Raw genomic sequence first — 17,097 nt, forward strand, 5'->3', positions numbered from 1 at the left:
TAGTTCCCAAACTAAAACTTCATTAACACCCGAATGAAATAAAAGCATATGAATCAACCGATATCAAATTTCTCTAACTTAACTCTTTAATAATTCATCAATAAAACCCCCTCGCGTTCTTTCTTTCAATCACAAAACTAAAGCGCGTTTCACATTTTGCTGCTACAATTTTGAAAGCAAATGATGCTAATTGCTGGCCTAAAATGTTCCCATTCAATCCATCCTTTCGTCAACCGCTGAAAGCTTACCGTGCTCGCATTACAGGAGGGGCTCCACCCGGTGTCTATTTGAGATACCAGTACATTGCGGCGGGAAGTTGCGGGGTCTACTTTTGATGGAACCTTTTATTGAATACGAAGATGTTTAGGTGCTCTGGTCTTAAGGGATGTTTGTAATGATTCTTTGTAAGTTTTAATGAATAAAGGCTGATCTATTGATATAAGTAAATATTCAAAAAATTTCAGTACATTATTAGTTTTCTAACATCTTATTAATTTTTTTTTTTTTTTGGTATCATTTGAGTTAGTTATAAGCTAAAAGACATATTAATGCAGTGTATTTTTTCATGTAATACATTAAATATGTATTTAAAGGAAGAATAGTGATATTTAAATACAAAGAAAAACAGACTTAATTGTAACATTATATGGTCTAAGAGAAAAAAAAATAAAATAATCAATTAACACTGTAATAACATACAGTGTTGCAGATCATTCAATCTTCCTTTTATATATATAGAGTGAGCTTTCAATTTGATCTCCAATCATATTAAAGTTGAAGATAAATTAAAAGATAAAAAATATAAATTTCAAAATATTGTAATAGATTTTTTTTTTCTTTTTGGCTTGTCTCTAATTGAAAAATTATATATATATATATAAAGATTAAAAGGTAAAATGATGCAGAGAGAAAAGCAAGTGGGTTTGGGTTTGTTTGTTCGGTATGGGCTAAGGGTTGGGCCTACAGCCGAAGTCCAAGAAAATCGAAGCAAAGCTGAAAAGCAGTATGCAGCAAAGCGTTGTAACACAAACGCTAGCAGAGAAGTGAGAAGGAGAAAGAAACTGGGAGTAGGGAAGGGGATGGAGAAGAAAGAAGCAGAAGCAGAAGTTGAAGAGCAAACAAGAATATACGTGGGAGGGCTTGGAGAGAAGGTGACGGATGATGATCTGGCAAAGGTTTTCTCATCATTAGGAGAAGTAAAGGCGGTGGATATTGTCAGAACCAAAGGCCGTAGCTTTGGTTATGTCGATTTCTTTCCTTCTTCCCACAAATCCCTTTCCAAGCTCTTCAGCACGGTTTCTTTCCTAATTCTCTTTCATTATTAATTAATTTATTTATTTTTATCTTATGGTATGTTATTTATTTATTTTTAATTGGCGCAGTATAATGGGTGTGTGTGGAAGGGAGGAAGGCTGAGGCTTGAGAGGGCTAAAGAGCATTACCTTGCTCGATTGAAACGGGAATGGGCTGAGGACGATGCTCAGCTCGTCAATCCTCCGGTTACTGATTCCGTTGCACCTGATAATAAAGACGCGACTCGTTTGGATACGCCTAAGAAACTTCTTGACAAGGATAAGAAGCTCAACATTTTCTTCCCCAGATTGAGAAAAGTAAGAATTATAAATGTTGGATCTGATTCTTAATTCTTAATTGCACCGAAAAGATTTGTACTTGTGCTGCGGATATTGACATGGATGAACTTGTTGTGTTTGTGTAGGTGAAAACATTGCCATTTTGTGGAACTGGCAAGCACAAGTACAGCTTTCAACGTGTTGAAGCGCCTCCTTTACCTAAGTATTTCTGTGATTGTGAAGAGCATTCTGCTGCTTTTCATGCTGCCGAAGGGAAACAAATTCATCACCCCGCTGCAGGGCAGGAAGAAATTCATGATATGGAAGAACTAGGTGCTAGTGTGATCAATGAGGAAGAGCTCAATTTGATGAATTCCGTGATGAACAAGCTTTTTGAGAGGGAAAATGTTTCAAATGCTGGACTTAGTGGGACTGAACTGACCAATTATGAACGCAACTCTTACAATTTTATTGGGGATCTTCAAATTGGTGGGAATGAAGTAGATAGTGTGGCAGACGAATATAACCTTGTAATTAATGCGGTGTCAGGAGGAAACAACAGAATGGTTTTGTCACGGTGCCAGGAAAAGACAACAATCTTGCCAACAAATAAGGTATTGCTTCAATTTCTTCTATATGTTGTTTCTTTTCGTATTTTTACTCAGATCTTAGATATCTGTGTTTTTTGGCCTGTAATTGTTTTCTGTATTGGATCTTCAGAAATTAACACTCAGTGAAGCACGGACTTCTAAAGATAGATCAGCTCAAAGTTTGCCCAGAGAGCAGAAAAAGAATGATTTACTTAGGAGTAAGAAGAGGAAATCACTACACAATGATGAAATTTTGATGGCCGCTAGCCCTTTAGACGACATGAATGTGCAAACAAATATGAATAAGCCAAGCACACCCTTGGCAACTCAACATGCTGAAACTGATTCAGGTGTCAGGAAATCAACTGCCAGCCATTCGTGGTCTCAAAAGATGTCATGGAAAGCACTTGTTGGAGATAAGGACAGTCGTGCATTTAGTGTCTCCAATATATTGCCATCTGATGCTTCTACTGAAGAAGCTGACAATGGCATTAATTCATTTGAAGAACTGAATTTTGATGAAAATGAATCAGATGACCTCATGATTAATGTGGTGTCAAAGAAGAAGCCCAAAATGGCTTTGTCAAGTAGCCAGAAATGGGAAACAACCTCAACAACGTATCGGGTATTGCTTCCTGTTCTGTAGCTGCCCTCAAATTTTGATAAGGTTATGTAACTGTGTAATTATAATTTGTTATCCTTTCTGGCCTAATTTCTCCCTCTTTGATGTTGTGGTTACCCAGAAATCAGTATCCAATGAAGATAATACTACTACTAAAGATAGACCAATCCAGCAGGAAAAGAGTACTATGCCATCTACGAAGAAGAGGAAATCAGTTATCGATGATGAAAGTGATAAAAGTAAATCAGTGCATACTGTCCCCAAGACTGATGGCTGTGCCCAAACCTATACAGAGTCACAGATGCCTACTGGACCCCAACTTGTTGAACCAGAATCAGTTGTCGAACAATCCATTTCCGATCATTCAGAGTCCAAAAAACCATCACAAAGAGTAGTTATCGGCGGTAAGGGCAATGATGAATCAAGTGTTTCAAATGTATTGCCTGACAATTCTGCCAAGGAAGAACAACGTGTATCCGATTGTCCAGATGAGCCACTTGGATCCACTGACAGTAAAAACCAGAACTCGCTAGCAAGGAATGAGAACTTGGAAGGAAAATTGGCTGAGACAGAATCAGTGGAGGTTCCTGCTAAAGCTCAACCTTCCAAAAGCAACACAGCTCCAAATAAGTCGGGCAAAGGTTCTTCATGGTTTCAGAAATCCCCATGGACACAATTGGTTAATGAGGATAACAGTTCATTCAGCATCACACAAATTTCGCCAGGCATCACTTTTAAGAAGCATGACGTACCCAAAACTCAATTGGGAAAGGAAGTTGCAAACCCCAATGACAAGAAGTCCAGCAAGTCAGTAGGTCAGGCTGGAAGTAAACCTATTACATGTGCCTCTACTGCTCTGGAAGATGGAAAAAAGGGGGAGATTGTTTCACAGATTATTCCAGAGAAGAACCAACCGACTGATGTGGGCGATAATGAAGCTTCTGCTTCAATGGTTGCTGATAAGCATGACTTGACACCAAGACAAACAACTAATGTGGATGGTACCATAGGTGAAACTTGTTCATTCATGAGAAGTGCTGCTTCAATAAAAGAATGGTCCACTGCTAAAGCAGCCCTAAGTGGTTCGCAGTCACATAAGAGAAAAAGTCATAAGTAGGTGCATTTTTCAATGCTTTTAGAGCAAAATTCTTTTACTTTAGGGATAGAATCAAGTATGAGAAGTAGCTTACATTCAATTTTGCAATATTTTAGGTGAATTTAAGGCACATCCCCCATTTTCTCTTGGGTGATTTAAATTGCTGTATTGGAACATTGTTTTTATGTACTTTTGTTGTTGAAAGAAAATTTATCTTGGTTTAGCTTCCAAAGACTTTCGCATCATGCTGGAAAAATTTCGGATTCTCACTAGCTAGGGGATCGTTGGCATATTTAAGGCTTTTAAAATCAACACAAGTTTCATTCTGGAATGAATTTACCTAATGATTCTGAAAAACAATTAACATTCAGCGCGGAAAAACTTCATCGAAAAGGAACATAGGAGAGAGCACCTTCAAAAGATGAAGGTAACATAAAAATTCATCCATAGCAAAAGCAAGAAACAACCTGATTTCAAGTCCTATCTTGGTCCCTTACTAGTGGTAGTATTACACTCAAGATGATGCAAGGAAGACATCACCTTCTCAATTATCTTATGTTCCACTACAAGTATTGGAATAAATACTTAGCTAACAATCTTCCAATACTTGCTAACAATCTTAATATACTTGTAAACAAGAATTATAGAATACAGTTTTAGTTCAACAATTATAGTCAAAGTAAGGGATTCTGTTAACAATATCCCCAATGCTTCCTTCCACCCTCCTACCGATCTTTGAGTTCCTGCTCGAACAGAAGCAACTTTTCACGAACAGGCTGCAAAAACATCTTTAAATCCTGGCTGATCTGCAGCTTATCTTCTTTTGAAAGATCTTTTTCTTCACTAATCCGCACTTGCATCTACATTGTTAAATAAGTACCAAAATTAGCTTTATTATGGCAACTGGCAAGGAAAAACAAGCCTGTATACAAGCCACCTAAATACTTGATTGTATTTTAAGAGTTTTTGAAGCCAACATAAAAAAGTTCAAACCTCCAGATAAAAGAACATGGCCGTAATAACTCCTGAACGAGGAACATTACATATATCCAAGAAAAACTCCATAAAATTTGAACTACTAAGAACTTATTATAAATTCATAAAATTTGAAAACTACTCAGAACTTATTATAATTTCATAAGAGCCCCAAGCGCTTCTATTAAAAATTCAGAGCAACTGTGTTTTTTCTTTTTTTCATTTTTTTTTTTTTGAGAAAAGAACAATCATGTTAAAGTTGTTAAAGTATTAGATTTTAATCTGATCTGAAGAATCCGTCAAGAAGGTAAGGTTTTCAATGTTAAATTAACTAGATCTCTCATGTTTCTCTTTTATCCAACGCAGTAAAAATCAATAGATGCAGTTTACCTGCAAGTCATCGAGCTCTCCAAATGAGAATTCAGGGATATCTATATGGCCTTTCACCATCTTTTTCTCCTCTCTGATATTCCACTCCCCTGATTTCAATGTACATTCCATTTAAATCAACATGAAACATACACACTTGAAAAACAGGGAAAGAAACAATTATACAGGCAAGTTTACCTCTAACTTTCAATGTCAACTCATAATTGTAGCCAACCCGTTTCTTGTTTCGCACAGTCACCAAGAAAGCCTGTTCCCCCAACCAAGCACACATTCAGTAAACAGAACACACATCTAAAATATAAAGTCACCAATCATAAAAAGGGCGAAAAGCTGTGAGAATCAGAAATCTCAAATTGTCAGTTACGTGCTAGAGGAACTCACATCGCCTACACAATTTGGCACTTCTGTTATTTCGGCCTTGCCGCCAGAAAACTCCACAGAGCCCACTGATGTAAGCAGCTCCTGAAGAATAAAAAGCAACAAAGAAAAATTGCAATAACAAACAGAGACAAACACAAAATAGCCTACAGCAGTTACATCTATATAAGATAAGATTTAAGGTTAAAAAATGAGAATTGCTTTCCCCAGTGCTTGACTGAACAATATGTTCAAATGTAGCTTTAGTAGTTAGAACAGAAAATGCTTACTAGCTTGTTACACACGGACCTTAATCCTATCGCTTGCCCACTTATTAAGGCTTTTCTCCTCCCAGGTTCCAGCCTACACAAAATCCAACCATACAGCCAAAAAATAAGCAACCAATTTATATATCCTGACCAAAATCTCATTTGATAATTAGCAAATCAAAAATCGACCAACATTACTGGAAAAGTTCACCCCGATAAAGATTGAAGATAGCCTAAAAATCTCTAATTGGTAATGCATAAGAATTACCTACATAATGTCTAGCATTCATTTTTTTATTAAAAAGGTAAGTTTAAATAATAATTTATTGTTCCAATCCTCCACAAAACTAATCGGATGATTAAACATTACATAGCAAGAGTATCTATTTACTTCAACACACACATATACACACAGAATATAGTTCCAACATATATTACATAATTGCACCACAACCTTCGCCTGCAAAGATACTCTCAGTATCATACATAAAACTCACATCAATTCTTGTCTAACGTGCTACTAAGTAGTAAGCATAAGATAGGATACCACCATATATAATAATAAAAATTCATGGTTGATAATTAATATTGTATTTTCTGTTGCCAAGAACTAAGTCTCCATAGTTGCAACGCAACAAACAGACATCTACATATAATACTTGCAACAAATTATGAGCTTGTGTACGTAACTTTACAAATTTATCCCCAGAGATTAGATACTTCCACAGTGGATTCTTATCTTAATGTTGGATCTAACTGAAATAAAAGCCAATTATTCAGCGAATTAAAAGATTAAAAAAAAAAAGGTACCCGATTCCAGACGGAGCCAAGAGTGGTGGGCTGAGATTTGTTCGATAAAATGTCGTCAGGAGAAAGCTTTTTGGGAACAGGCAACGGCGCAGCGTCGGCGGTGGCTTCCCGCACCCAATACGTGTACGAAGCTCCTTGTTGTTCTTGCTTCTCCGACACCGCCGACACAACTCCTCCGCCATTCTCCATCTCCATTTAACCAATCAAATTAATTCCTTCAATCGAGTTCAAAGTTAATTAATTTATTAAAATTTGTATTGTTCTGGCGCAAACAGCAGATGCAATGTCGATATAATTATGTTGCGGCGGAGACGATGAAGGAGAGAGAGAACTGAAAGAAATTGAAATAGGGATTCAATGCTTTCTTTTTATTCTCTCCTCTCTCTCGGGAACCTTCGCGCAAATTGCAGAAAACGTGGGCAAAAACGAATTTTTAAATAGGGATCGACGATCAAGTCTCCGCTGGCATTGACCCGCTTTCTAATGTATTTCATTGGAGTCCCTGCTTTTGAATATGTTTCCAATTGAGGACGTAGTTGATATATATTTTTCATTTTGGTCTCAATCATAATATTTTTTTTCATTTAAAAATTTGTTAATAGAAATCACTAAAATTAGTTGATAAATTGTGCTGATTATGTACATATAATTGAATATACATATGCTTATCTGAGGATGTAAATTAAAAATTTGATCAATAACATAATTACACATATTACGTCCTTAAGATGCCAAGTAATTTTTAAATAATTTTATTTAGTTAGCCACCTAAATATGAATTTTGAGAAAGATAAAGAATAAAAAATTAATATGGATAAAAACCATTTCTCTATTTTTTTTAGAAGAAAACAATAAATTACACATCAAGTTATTTTATTAATAACCTAATTTATTTTTATCCTTTTATAGTTTTATGACGGTTATTTCAATGATTTTATTAATGAAATCTTTACTAAATTTGATGGCATGGAGTCATGGACTTTCATGGAAAATGTGGATTAAGCTCTTATTCGTGATTTTGCTAAAAAGTAGGAACCTAGCCAGCAGAGTAACTGATGGATCTTCCAGAACCTTCTCTCCGTCAACATTATTATTATTATTATTATTGTTTTTGTTTTTGGATTTGTGACAATTTGGTCCAAAACAAAAACGGATATGGCCGAGACAAGGGTAAGGATGGCAAATATTCAATTATGAATGTATAATATCCATCCAAACACAAATTCATAATTATCCATAGCGGATATATTTATATCCATATCCATATTCAGTATTTAATATTGGACATGGATATGGATTTTATTCATATAACTATAGAGATCCATGGATATTTTATTTTTATTAATAAAAATAATAATATAAAATAGTTAAAATTCTAATATTAAATTTGGTTATTAAACTATTTATATTACTAATATATATATATATATATATATATATATATATATATATATATATATATATAATAAAATGGCGGTCCGGTGGTCGGTGGCGGCGGTCCGGCAAATTCCGGCGGAGGTCTGGCAACATTCCCCCGGAGGTTCGGCAACATTCCGGCTATGTCTGGTGATGGTCCGGCGACCTTCCGGCGAGGTCTGACGGTAATTCCGGCGATGTCCGATGGTGGTCCGGTGGTAGTCCGGCGACATTCTGGTGGATGTCCATTTATAATATTAAATTAATAAAATAAAATAATAATTATTAATAGTATTAAATAACTTAAAAAATTAAAGGATAATTTTGAAAACTTTAGTTTTTAATATAAGAGGAATTTAAAATTTTCACTAGTTAATATAATATTTTTATAATTGTTTGTTTATTATATTTTTTATTTTATAAAATTAAAATTTTTTAAACTTGTGTTAGGTTAAACGGATATCCATTGGGTAAAAATAATTATCCATATCCATCTGGATATAATTTTAAAATATCCATTTCAAAATCTAAAAATTTTTGAATGGATATTGTAGATATCCATTATGGAGCGATCCAGTTGCCATCCCTAGACAAAGGTAACATTCTTTTGGACTGGAGCTTACGATGATGGATTTATTGTAGAGTGAATCTACTTATGCCCCTCAAATATCCTCGGAAGACCCCCAGTTTCAGTAAAATCCAATTTGATTCCAAAAATACCCTTTCAATCAACACCTAATTTATGATTTATTTAATTCATTTATGATTTTTAAGCCGTTTCCTCACTCTTAAAATTAGTCTTATTTATTTCCATTACAGCATTTTTTTTTAAAAAAAATCTCTTTCTATTGATAAACTTATGAATGAGAATCATTGATTTGGAAATTGTGATTTAAAAGTAGTTTCAAGTATAATGAAAGAAAAATACAATTAGAAGAAATTGTGTTAAATTTAGGCAAACAAATCAGATACATGAGAGTCATATCTCTCTACTCAAGTCACATAAATATAACCTATAAAAATAAAAATAAGAGAGAACTAATAAATTACTACGGATTAAACAGGTAAAAGAGTGAGTAAAAAAACACATGTATATGCACATGCAACAAAAATAACAGTAAAATTATGCAGTCCTAATTTTTTAATATAACGATCCCACTAAAAAAGGCATATGATCCGGTACGATGAGTTGGTAAATGACTGGGTTGGGACGATGAGTTAGGACTGGCGAATAAGAAGATTTGGTACACAAAACTATCGAGTTTGCTTGTAAAGTATATATACTTCACAAACGAGTTATTTGATTACTATTCCGTCAAAAAAAATTTGAGCGAAATATCATTACTAATTACCACATTGCCGATGACTTATGTCATCTCATCATGCGAACTGGTGACGAACTCCGGCGAAGTTGGTGTCATTTTCTGCACGTTTGAAAGAGGAGGAGGTGGGAACCACGGGGGTCCTAGTGGTACAGCTTTCACTAGGACAGCACTGGGTTTCACTGGGACCTACTTCTCAGCTGTGTGAGAGGGCGTAGCTTACGTGAAACGTAAGTTAGGCAAACCCTCTTAATTTTCTTTCCAACCCTCTTGATCGTAGCACGAGTGACCCAAACCTTTCCACGTGTCACTTTCTGGTTGATCGATTCATGCTCTCGCCCGCCCGCTTGCCCAACGCCTGAAGAGCATTCAATTATTCGTTGGCCGCCTTCGGACAATGATTGCGATTTGCGAGGACTCCCATTTCCACATCCACCTCTGTACGACAAGTCGGTCTAGCTTCCTACCAGTATTTTGTGATGGTTATTTGACCGCTCCGTGCTCTGTAGTCAGTGCTCACTCTTTCAGGTGAAGCCAGTAAAGGTAATTTCTTGTTTTTCGTATTTTCATTGTTCTTTTTGTGATCATATAGAGAATTTTGATCATTTGGCTTGCACCTGTTTTCTAAAGAAAGGTGATGCATTTGTGTTCCCACAATTACTGCATTTTGTTGTTAGTTGATAAGCAATTCTTGCGAAGCTACTTCAGAACTATTTAATTTAAGCTGCGCATACATGCTTTTGAATATCCAGAAACTTGCCTGAATTCACTTTGGTATGGGACATACTTGTGCAAATGTTTTATCAAACTTCCCAAAAGTGCTTTCCCTGAAGTTGTTGTTGCAGCAAACAAAAAGAAAAGCTGCTTGCTGGTGTACTGAATGAATTTTGACTTCATATTGACAATTTATTTTTCTCTGCCTCACCGTCTCCTGGAACCTAACATACACCCTCAAGTGGATTTTTTTATTTTTTTTGACTTTTTATTTTTAAACAAAGAATTATAGAATTAAAATATGTGAAGTACACATAAGGATGTTATATGTATTTTTAAAAAAAAAAAAATTGACTTCAAGTTTATGTCACTTAGAACACATTTCAACATTTGATTAGTTTACTGTGTAAACCTTCATCCAATTGAGCAGAAAACAAGTTTCTTTGACTGAAACGTATAAATTCACTGGTCCAACTATGCATAAGGATATGAAATTCTCTCTCGTTATTTGTTACGATTATTTGTGCCATTGCTGTTGTCTCTCTGTTGGCAAGAGTAGTCATTATTTATGCAAATATAGTCTGCAGTGGACTAATAATTTTGATGGATATGTTTATGGACAACAATATCTTTCAATTTGGTTCTTTAGATGGGAGATGAACGTCCTGTGTACACGCTGGATGAAGCACTTTCTGCTCTGAGGTTTGGCAAGTACCAAGCTCTAGTGCTAGCATATGCTGGACTTGGTTGGGTTTCAGAGGCAATGGAGATTATGATTCTCTCTTTTGTTGGACCAGCAGTCAAATCAAAGTGGAAACTAACCTCAAGCGAAGAGAGCCTGCTAACCACTGTCGTTTTCGCTGGGATGCTGCTTGGAGCTTATTCTTGGGGAATCATTTCTGATAATTATGGGAGGAGGTAGGTTATTGCTTGTTAATTCAGACATCGAACGTATAGTTGCTACGTTGCTAGAATAGCTTCTTCCCTTGCAGATGGCATATTATTATTCTTTTAGCCTATATCTTCATCTGCTCACAGGAGGATTTGTATTTAAAAGATTTCATTTTGATTCTTATACTTCTAGAGATCACTTGGGAGTTTCATCATGTGCTTTCTCTACAATTTGGATTTGCCTTCTGGATGTTTCTCACTATTTCAACTTAGAAATGTACATATTAAATTTCAAATATGTTTAATATCTTTCTCCCTTTTTATTGTAACCTAAACTGTTTTTGCAACTCAGCTGAGCCCTTGATGCCTGTTTTACCTTAACAGATTCAATCATTCAATTTTTAACTCGCCCACTCAAACTTCAACATGTAGGCACACAGAGGCAATTACGGCGTCACAAATATCTATGCAGAAAGAATAAAGTGTTTATTTAGTGTTACAAATTTTCTAAATTAGCAGAGGGAGGTTGGAAATTCTAAAAAAGTTTAGCACCCTTTCTAAGCCGTTGAATTTCCTTTAATTTATCAATTTCCGGTTTTTCCAACCAGTTCAGTGGTCTTCCTAAAATGTCACTACAATTAGGGCGTCACAAATATCTATAAGGAATATCTCTGTCACCACATTCTTTTCTTTCTGTTCCACTCATTGCATACTACTCGTGAATTGCCATAGGCAGAAATGTTTTTATATTTTCAAGTCATAGGCATCATGGATTATAAAGCGCAAATCATTTTTATGTTTCTTGACTGTTATATGTGCTGCAAGAAGCTTTTCGCTTGGTGCAGCTCAAATATTAGTCTGTTCAACTTTGCTTTCCACCAGGCTTTTAAGGTTCTGTTTATTTCAGTACATCAGTTCACCTTTTTTCCCTGATATGCTTAAGTAAATCACAAAGATGCACTTATCCATCAAATGTTAGGCCATTCTACTTAAGAATTTATTCATAAATATAAAGTCTTTGGTTGAAACTCGATGTTTTATAAGTACTTTTTTCTAGTTTTATTAAATGCTGACTAGTGTCTGCTCTCTCCAGAAAGAGTTTTCTCAGCATAGCTATGGTAACTAGTATGGCTGGACTATTAAGTTCTTTCTCGCCAAATTATGTATCATTGGTGATATTTCGTTGTTTCGTTGGTGTTGGTTTGGGGGGAGTACCTGTATTCTTAGCCTATTTTCTGGAGTTCGTTCCTGTTTCACATAGAGGCACGTGGATGGTAGCCCTCTCAGCTTTCTGGACAGCTGGAACAATTTTTGAGGCTTCGCTTGCCTGGGTATGTATAATTTCCTAACTTCTACTGTCATTATCCAAATAACTCTTAGATTATATTTCTTTTACTTCCTAGAAACAGTCCCGTTTTTACCTTGTGGCATGGTGATGATGTAGGAAAGGAAATAAAAGAAAAGAAAGAGAGAGTGGGAGAAAAGAATTACAAAGGGAAGAAGAAGAACAAAGAGAATTAAGAGATGAAACAAGATTTCAGTGGATTAATAATCACTAAAAACTAATCCTCTATTTATGGTAGTCCAAACCTAATCTGAAGGGAATCTACTCCTGTTGGCAGAGGAACACCAAGTTTCCAAAATGAAAATAATTCCTAAACTAATTAGTATCTAAAACTTCATAACGTGTTCGATATCACTTGAAGCTTAACAGTCTTCCAGAGAAGATTGAGGTATCTTTAGGTAATAGTTTCCTCATAAAATTTTACAAGTATTGTGCATTGGTAAGCTCTCCCAGCTGGTTTTGCCCGTTCTTCATTATTCAAAATCTTTTGGCATCGTTCCAGAAAAGATATTGTACCTTTAAAAGTTTATGATATTCGGAAAAATGGACGTTTATCTTCAACTGATGTCTGAACCAAATAACTAATCATGCTTTTCTATTTTTATTCTTCTTAAGCGATAACTGGTATGCTGGTGACAGGAGGCTCTGAGGCTCCGTAAAATTTAAAAATTCTTTCATTTGCAGGTTGTCATGACAAGACTGAATTGGAGGTGGCTACTTGCATTTTCCTCTGTACCATCATTTGCTCTGCTTCTCTTTTATGGTCTAGCACCTGAGTCACCCCGGTATTTGTGTGCGAAAGCTAGAACAGCTGATGCACATAGAATTCTCGAGAAGATGGCTTTTGTCAACCAAACAAAACTCCCACCCGGCATTCTTGTTTCTGATAAAGCAATTAAAGAGAACGAAGAATCAAATTTATTGCGAGATACACATATGCTCTCAATTACAAGAAAGATCACCGAGAAGTTAAAGTCTGGCTTCTCATCATTTTTTATGCTTTTCTCAAGAAAATTAATTCGGACAACTCTTCTCCTATGGGTGTTATTCTTTGCAAATGTTTTCTCATATTATGGCGCTGTCTTGTTGACCTCTAAGCTAAGCAGTGGAGACAGTAAATGCGGCTCAAAGGTCTTGCATGTGGACAAGTCGAAAGATAATAGCCTGTATGTCGATGTGTTTATCGCTAGTTTGGCAGGTACTGTATGACTTCCGTTGACCGTCATGTACTCTATATTTTGAAATATATTCTTCTCTTTTAACACCTTTTATTTTCTTTCATATAGTGTCATGGCTTAGTAACATTTGTGTTGATTTTATATTACAGAGCTTCCTGGGCTTATCTTGTCAGCAATAATAGTGGACAAAATTGGCCGCAAGCTTTCCATGGTTCTTATGTTTGTCTCAGCTTGCATTTTCCTTCTGCCACTGGTCTTCCATCAGTCTGCTGTAGTAACTACGTTGTTACTGTTCGGAGTTCGCATGTGTGTCACAGGAACCATAACAGTTGCCACAATTTATGCCCCTGAGGTAATCTGATGGAACTTCTCATACCTATCGAAAGAAAATTGTACTAATTAATAGCGCTTGAGTTCTTGATACGTTATAGTCTTCATTTTTATGATCGTTTACTCTTTCAAGTTTCACAAATATGTTTTTCATCTCAGATATATCCTACGCCCGCGAGGACAACTGGGTTTGGTGTTGCAAGTTCTTTGGGAAAAGTTGGAGGCATGGTATGCCCTCTTGTTGCCGTTGGACTTGTAACCAGTTGTCACCTAAGACTTGCGGTTATTCTGTTTGAGGTTGTATTTGTTCTGGCTATAGCCTCTTCTCTGCTCTTCCCATTTGAAACCATGGGACGGGAACTAAAAGATACTGTGGATGCAATTGAATCATAGTAAGCTTGTTGCTCTGTTTCTTATACTCTCTTGCCAGTGGAAAAAGTACGTCAGTGCACAATACTTCAGCAAACTTTCTTACTTTTCATTGAACGCTTATGAATTGGATGCAAATGTTATATAAATTAAGTTTCAAGTGCATTAATTAATTTTCATGTTTGGATCTCTCTCATCAGTCATCATCATCTCCTTTCATCACTTTCAAATTTTGGGCTCGCAGCCGAATTTCAATAAGGCTTTTAGGCTTCGTATGTTGCTGTTGAAATATACGATACCAAGTGCTATGTGAAAAAAGAAACTGTACGGTTGGTGAAGGTAGAAAAATGCAAAAATTAATAATAAAAATATCTCGTCTTTAGTTGCCCACAGCAACTAAAATGTTGAGTGGACAAAGTATCGTCAAATCCGACGCTTTATATTTAATTAGTTAATGTTCAATCTTGCCATCTAGAGAATACACGTGATCCCCCTGGCCCACGTTCCCATAATTCCGAACTAAAATATTCAGAATTTTACGCTGCAGGGCTGGTACCCGCGCAGTGGAATTTTCCGAACTCCAGGCACCAAAATCATTATTAACCCGTGAGATATCTTTTTAATCAGGAAGGAACGGCAAAAGGTATTATCCGCACGACAAGTCGGTTTAACTTGGCGTCTTAGGATTTATTATCATACTCCGAGTTTAAACCTTTATTTCGGGTGAACCCAATATCAAGTTAATATATATCTCTTAGAACACATTTGGTTAATTTGTCAATAATATTGTTGTCTGGACTTTTAGTCCAACTGATCAGTTAAAAGAAAAAGGTTTCTTTGACCGAAACATACAAGGATACAAATTTCTTTCCATTGATTTGTAATTTGTTAGTTGTTACAAATTATTTGTGCCATTGGCGGTGTTATTGTTGGAGGTGAGAAGTAGCCTCATCGTTTTTAATTGGGTTCAGTAGATGGGAGATGAAAGCCTTGTGTACACGTTGGATGAAGCACTTTCTGCTCTGAGATTTGGCGAACTACATAGCTGTTGTGCTCTCTCGTATGCTGGACTCGGTTGGTTTTCGGAAGCGATGGAGATGATAATTCTCTCTTTTGTAGGATCAAAATGGGGACTCACGTCAGGCGACTGTTGTTTTTTTTATTGGGATGCTGTTTGTTTCTGTTAATTTCGGGGAGGAAGTAGCCTATTTCGTCCTTCCGTTTTGCTTTGTTAATTTACTTTTGCTTCTCCCACATTGTAGGCACGCAGAAGCAATTATGCTGTCCGAACTGTCCATGCAGAATAAAGAATTTATGGATGATTTTAAGCTTTGAATATTAGCACATTCGAACTCTAATCATAGGCTTCACGAATTTAATAAAGTGAAAATCATTTTTCAGTTTCTAGATTATTGCTATATGTACTGTACTCTACAAGTGGCTTTCTAAAGAAATAGAAGCCCTTGGTGGTACAAGATATTAGTCATTTCTTTTTTTCTTTACGTCAATCCGCCTTTTTCTTTCTGATGTTATATTTAAGTAAATCGTGAAGCTGGTCTTATCTATATAATGTCAAGCCATTATGCCAAAGAAACGATTCATAAATATTATGTCTTTGGTTGAAACTAGACTTCATTTTTACAAGTCATCATGTTGTCTGGTCTGCTCTTTCCAGAAAGAGTATGCTCGGCTTAGCAGTGGTAACTTGTGTGGCTGGATTGCTGAGTGCTTTCTCACCAAATTATGCATCAATGGTGGTGTATGGTGATATGTCGTTGTTTGGGCAGAGTACACGTATTTTTATTCTATTTTTCTAGAGTTCGTTCCTGTTTCTTGTTGAGGTGCGTGGATGGTAGTGTGCTCAGCTTACTGGAGTGCTAGAACAATCTTTAAGGCTTCACTTGCCTGGGTACGCTTTCTGTCCTGACTTCAAACTCAAAAGTCACTTACATCATGAAGCTTAAGAGTCTGCTTTCTGATAACATATTTCTTTCTTGATAAATTAATACACAATTTTACCCAGTATTATGCTGGTGACTGAAGAAGGCCTTGAGGCTTCATAAAATGTCAACATGCCTTCACTTGCACAATGTCATGATAATACTGAATTGGAGGTGGTTACTTGCACTTTCTGCTGTACCATCATTCGCTCTGCTTCTCTTTTATTATCCATCTCCTGAGTCACCAAGTTATTTATTGGCGAAATGTAGTAAAATTTAATCACTTAATCGATAACATAATTACACCCCTTTAAGATGTCGAGTAATTTTTAAATAATTTTATCTAATTGATCACCCCAATATGAATTTTCAGAGAGATAAGAAATAAAAAATTAATATGGATAAAGTCCGTTCCTCTACTTTTTTAAATAAAAAATAAAAATTTACACGTCAAGTTATTTTTTTTAAAAAATAATTTTTCAATTTTATAGTATCAGGAGAAAGTATTTATTAATAACCCAATTTGTTTTATTCTTTTACGATTTTATGACGGTTATTTCAATGACTTTACTAACGAAATCTTTGCAAATTTTGATGGCATGGACCATGGAGTCATGGACTTTCATGGAAAATGTGGATTAAGTTCTTATTCGTGATTGTGCTAAAAAGTAGGAACCTAGCTAGCAGGGTAATTGATGGATCTTCCGGAACCTTCTCTCCGTCAACATTATTATTATTATTATTGTCTTTGTTTTTGGATTTGTGACAATTCAGTCCAAACAGAAACGGATATGGCCGAGACAGGGGTTAACATTCTTTTGAATCGGAGACCTTACGATGATGCATTTATTGTAGATTATATTGTAGAGTGAATCTATTTATGCCCCTCAAATATCCTCCGAAGACCCCCAT

General features: G+C 35.8%; 3 protein-coding genes across 4 annotated transcripts; 2 read left to right on the plus strand and 1 right to left on the minus strand.

The window, feature by feature from the left end:
• Positions 1 to 1,030: 1,030 nt before the first annotated feature.
• LOC18055817 (microtubule-associated protein futsch) lies at positions 1,031 to 4,098 on the plus strand. Its single transcript, XM_006453070.2, has 5 exons — positions 1,031 to 1,295; positions 1,383 to 1,610; positions 1,718 to 2,185; positions 2,292 to 2,786; positions 2,905 to 4,098. Exons 1-5 carry the CDS (start codon positions 1,080 to 1,082, stop codon positions 3,898 to 3,900), a joined length of 2,403 nt encoding a protein of 800 aa, XP_006453133.1. The 5' UTR covers positions 1,031 to 1,079; the 3' UTR covers positions 3,901 to 4,098.
• A 180-nt stretch (positions 4,099 to 4,278) lies between these two features.
• On the minus strand, positions 4,279 to 7,086 carry LOC18055863. Of its 2 annotated transcripts, none has more exons than XM_024177446.1 (6): positions 6,681 to 7,086; positions 5,892 to 5,964; positions 5,626 to 5,706; positions 5,422 to 5,491; positions 5,245 to 5,333; positions 4,279 to 4,739 (listed from the first exon to the last, which is right to left on the minus strand). In XM_024177446.1, exons 1-6 carry the CDS (start codon positions 6,860 to 6,862, stop codon positions 4,605 to 4,607), a joined length of 630 nt encoding a protein of 209 aa, XP_024033214.1. In that variant the 5' UTR covers positions 6,863 to 7,086; the 3' UTR covers positions 4,279 to 4,604. The 2 variants fall into 2 exon arrangements, with proteins under 2 accessions (XP_024033214.1, XP_006453134.1); XM_006453071.2 differs by having other exon boundaries at positions 5,911 to 5,964; positions 6,681 to 7,085.
• A 2,574-nt stretch (positions 7,087 to 9,660) lies between these two features.
• LOC18055864 (organic cation/carnitine transporter 7) lies at positions 9,661 to 14,292 on the plus strand. Its single transcript, XM_006453072.2, has 6 exons — positions 9,661 to 9,961; positions 10,782 to 11,050; positions 12,117 to 12,354; positions 13,053 to 13,566; positions 13,696 to 13,898; positions 14,036 to 14,292. The coding sequence occupies exons 2-6, from the start codon at positions 10,782 to 10,784 to the stop codon at positions 14,267 to 14,269; spliced, it is 1,458 nt and encodes a 485-aa protein (XP_006453135.1). The 5' UTR covers positions 9,661 to 9,961; the 3' UTR covers positions 14,270 to 14,292.
• Positions 14,293 to 17,097: the final 2,805 nt, after the last annotated feature.

Source organism: Citrus clementina, unplaced genomic scaffold (genome assembly GCF_000493195.1).
Source record: "Citrus clementina cultivar Clemenules unplaced genomic scaffold, Citrus_clementina_v1.0 scaffold_1, whole genome shotgun sequence".
Taxonomy (NCBI): domain Eukaryota; kingdom Viridiplantae; phylum Streptophyta; class Magnoliopsida; order Sapindales; family Rutaceae; genus Citrus; species Citrus x clementina.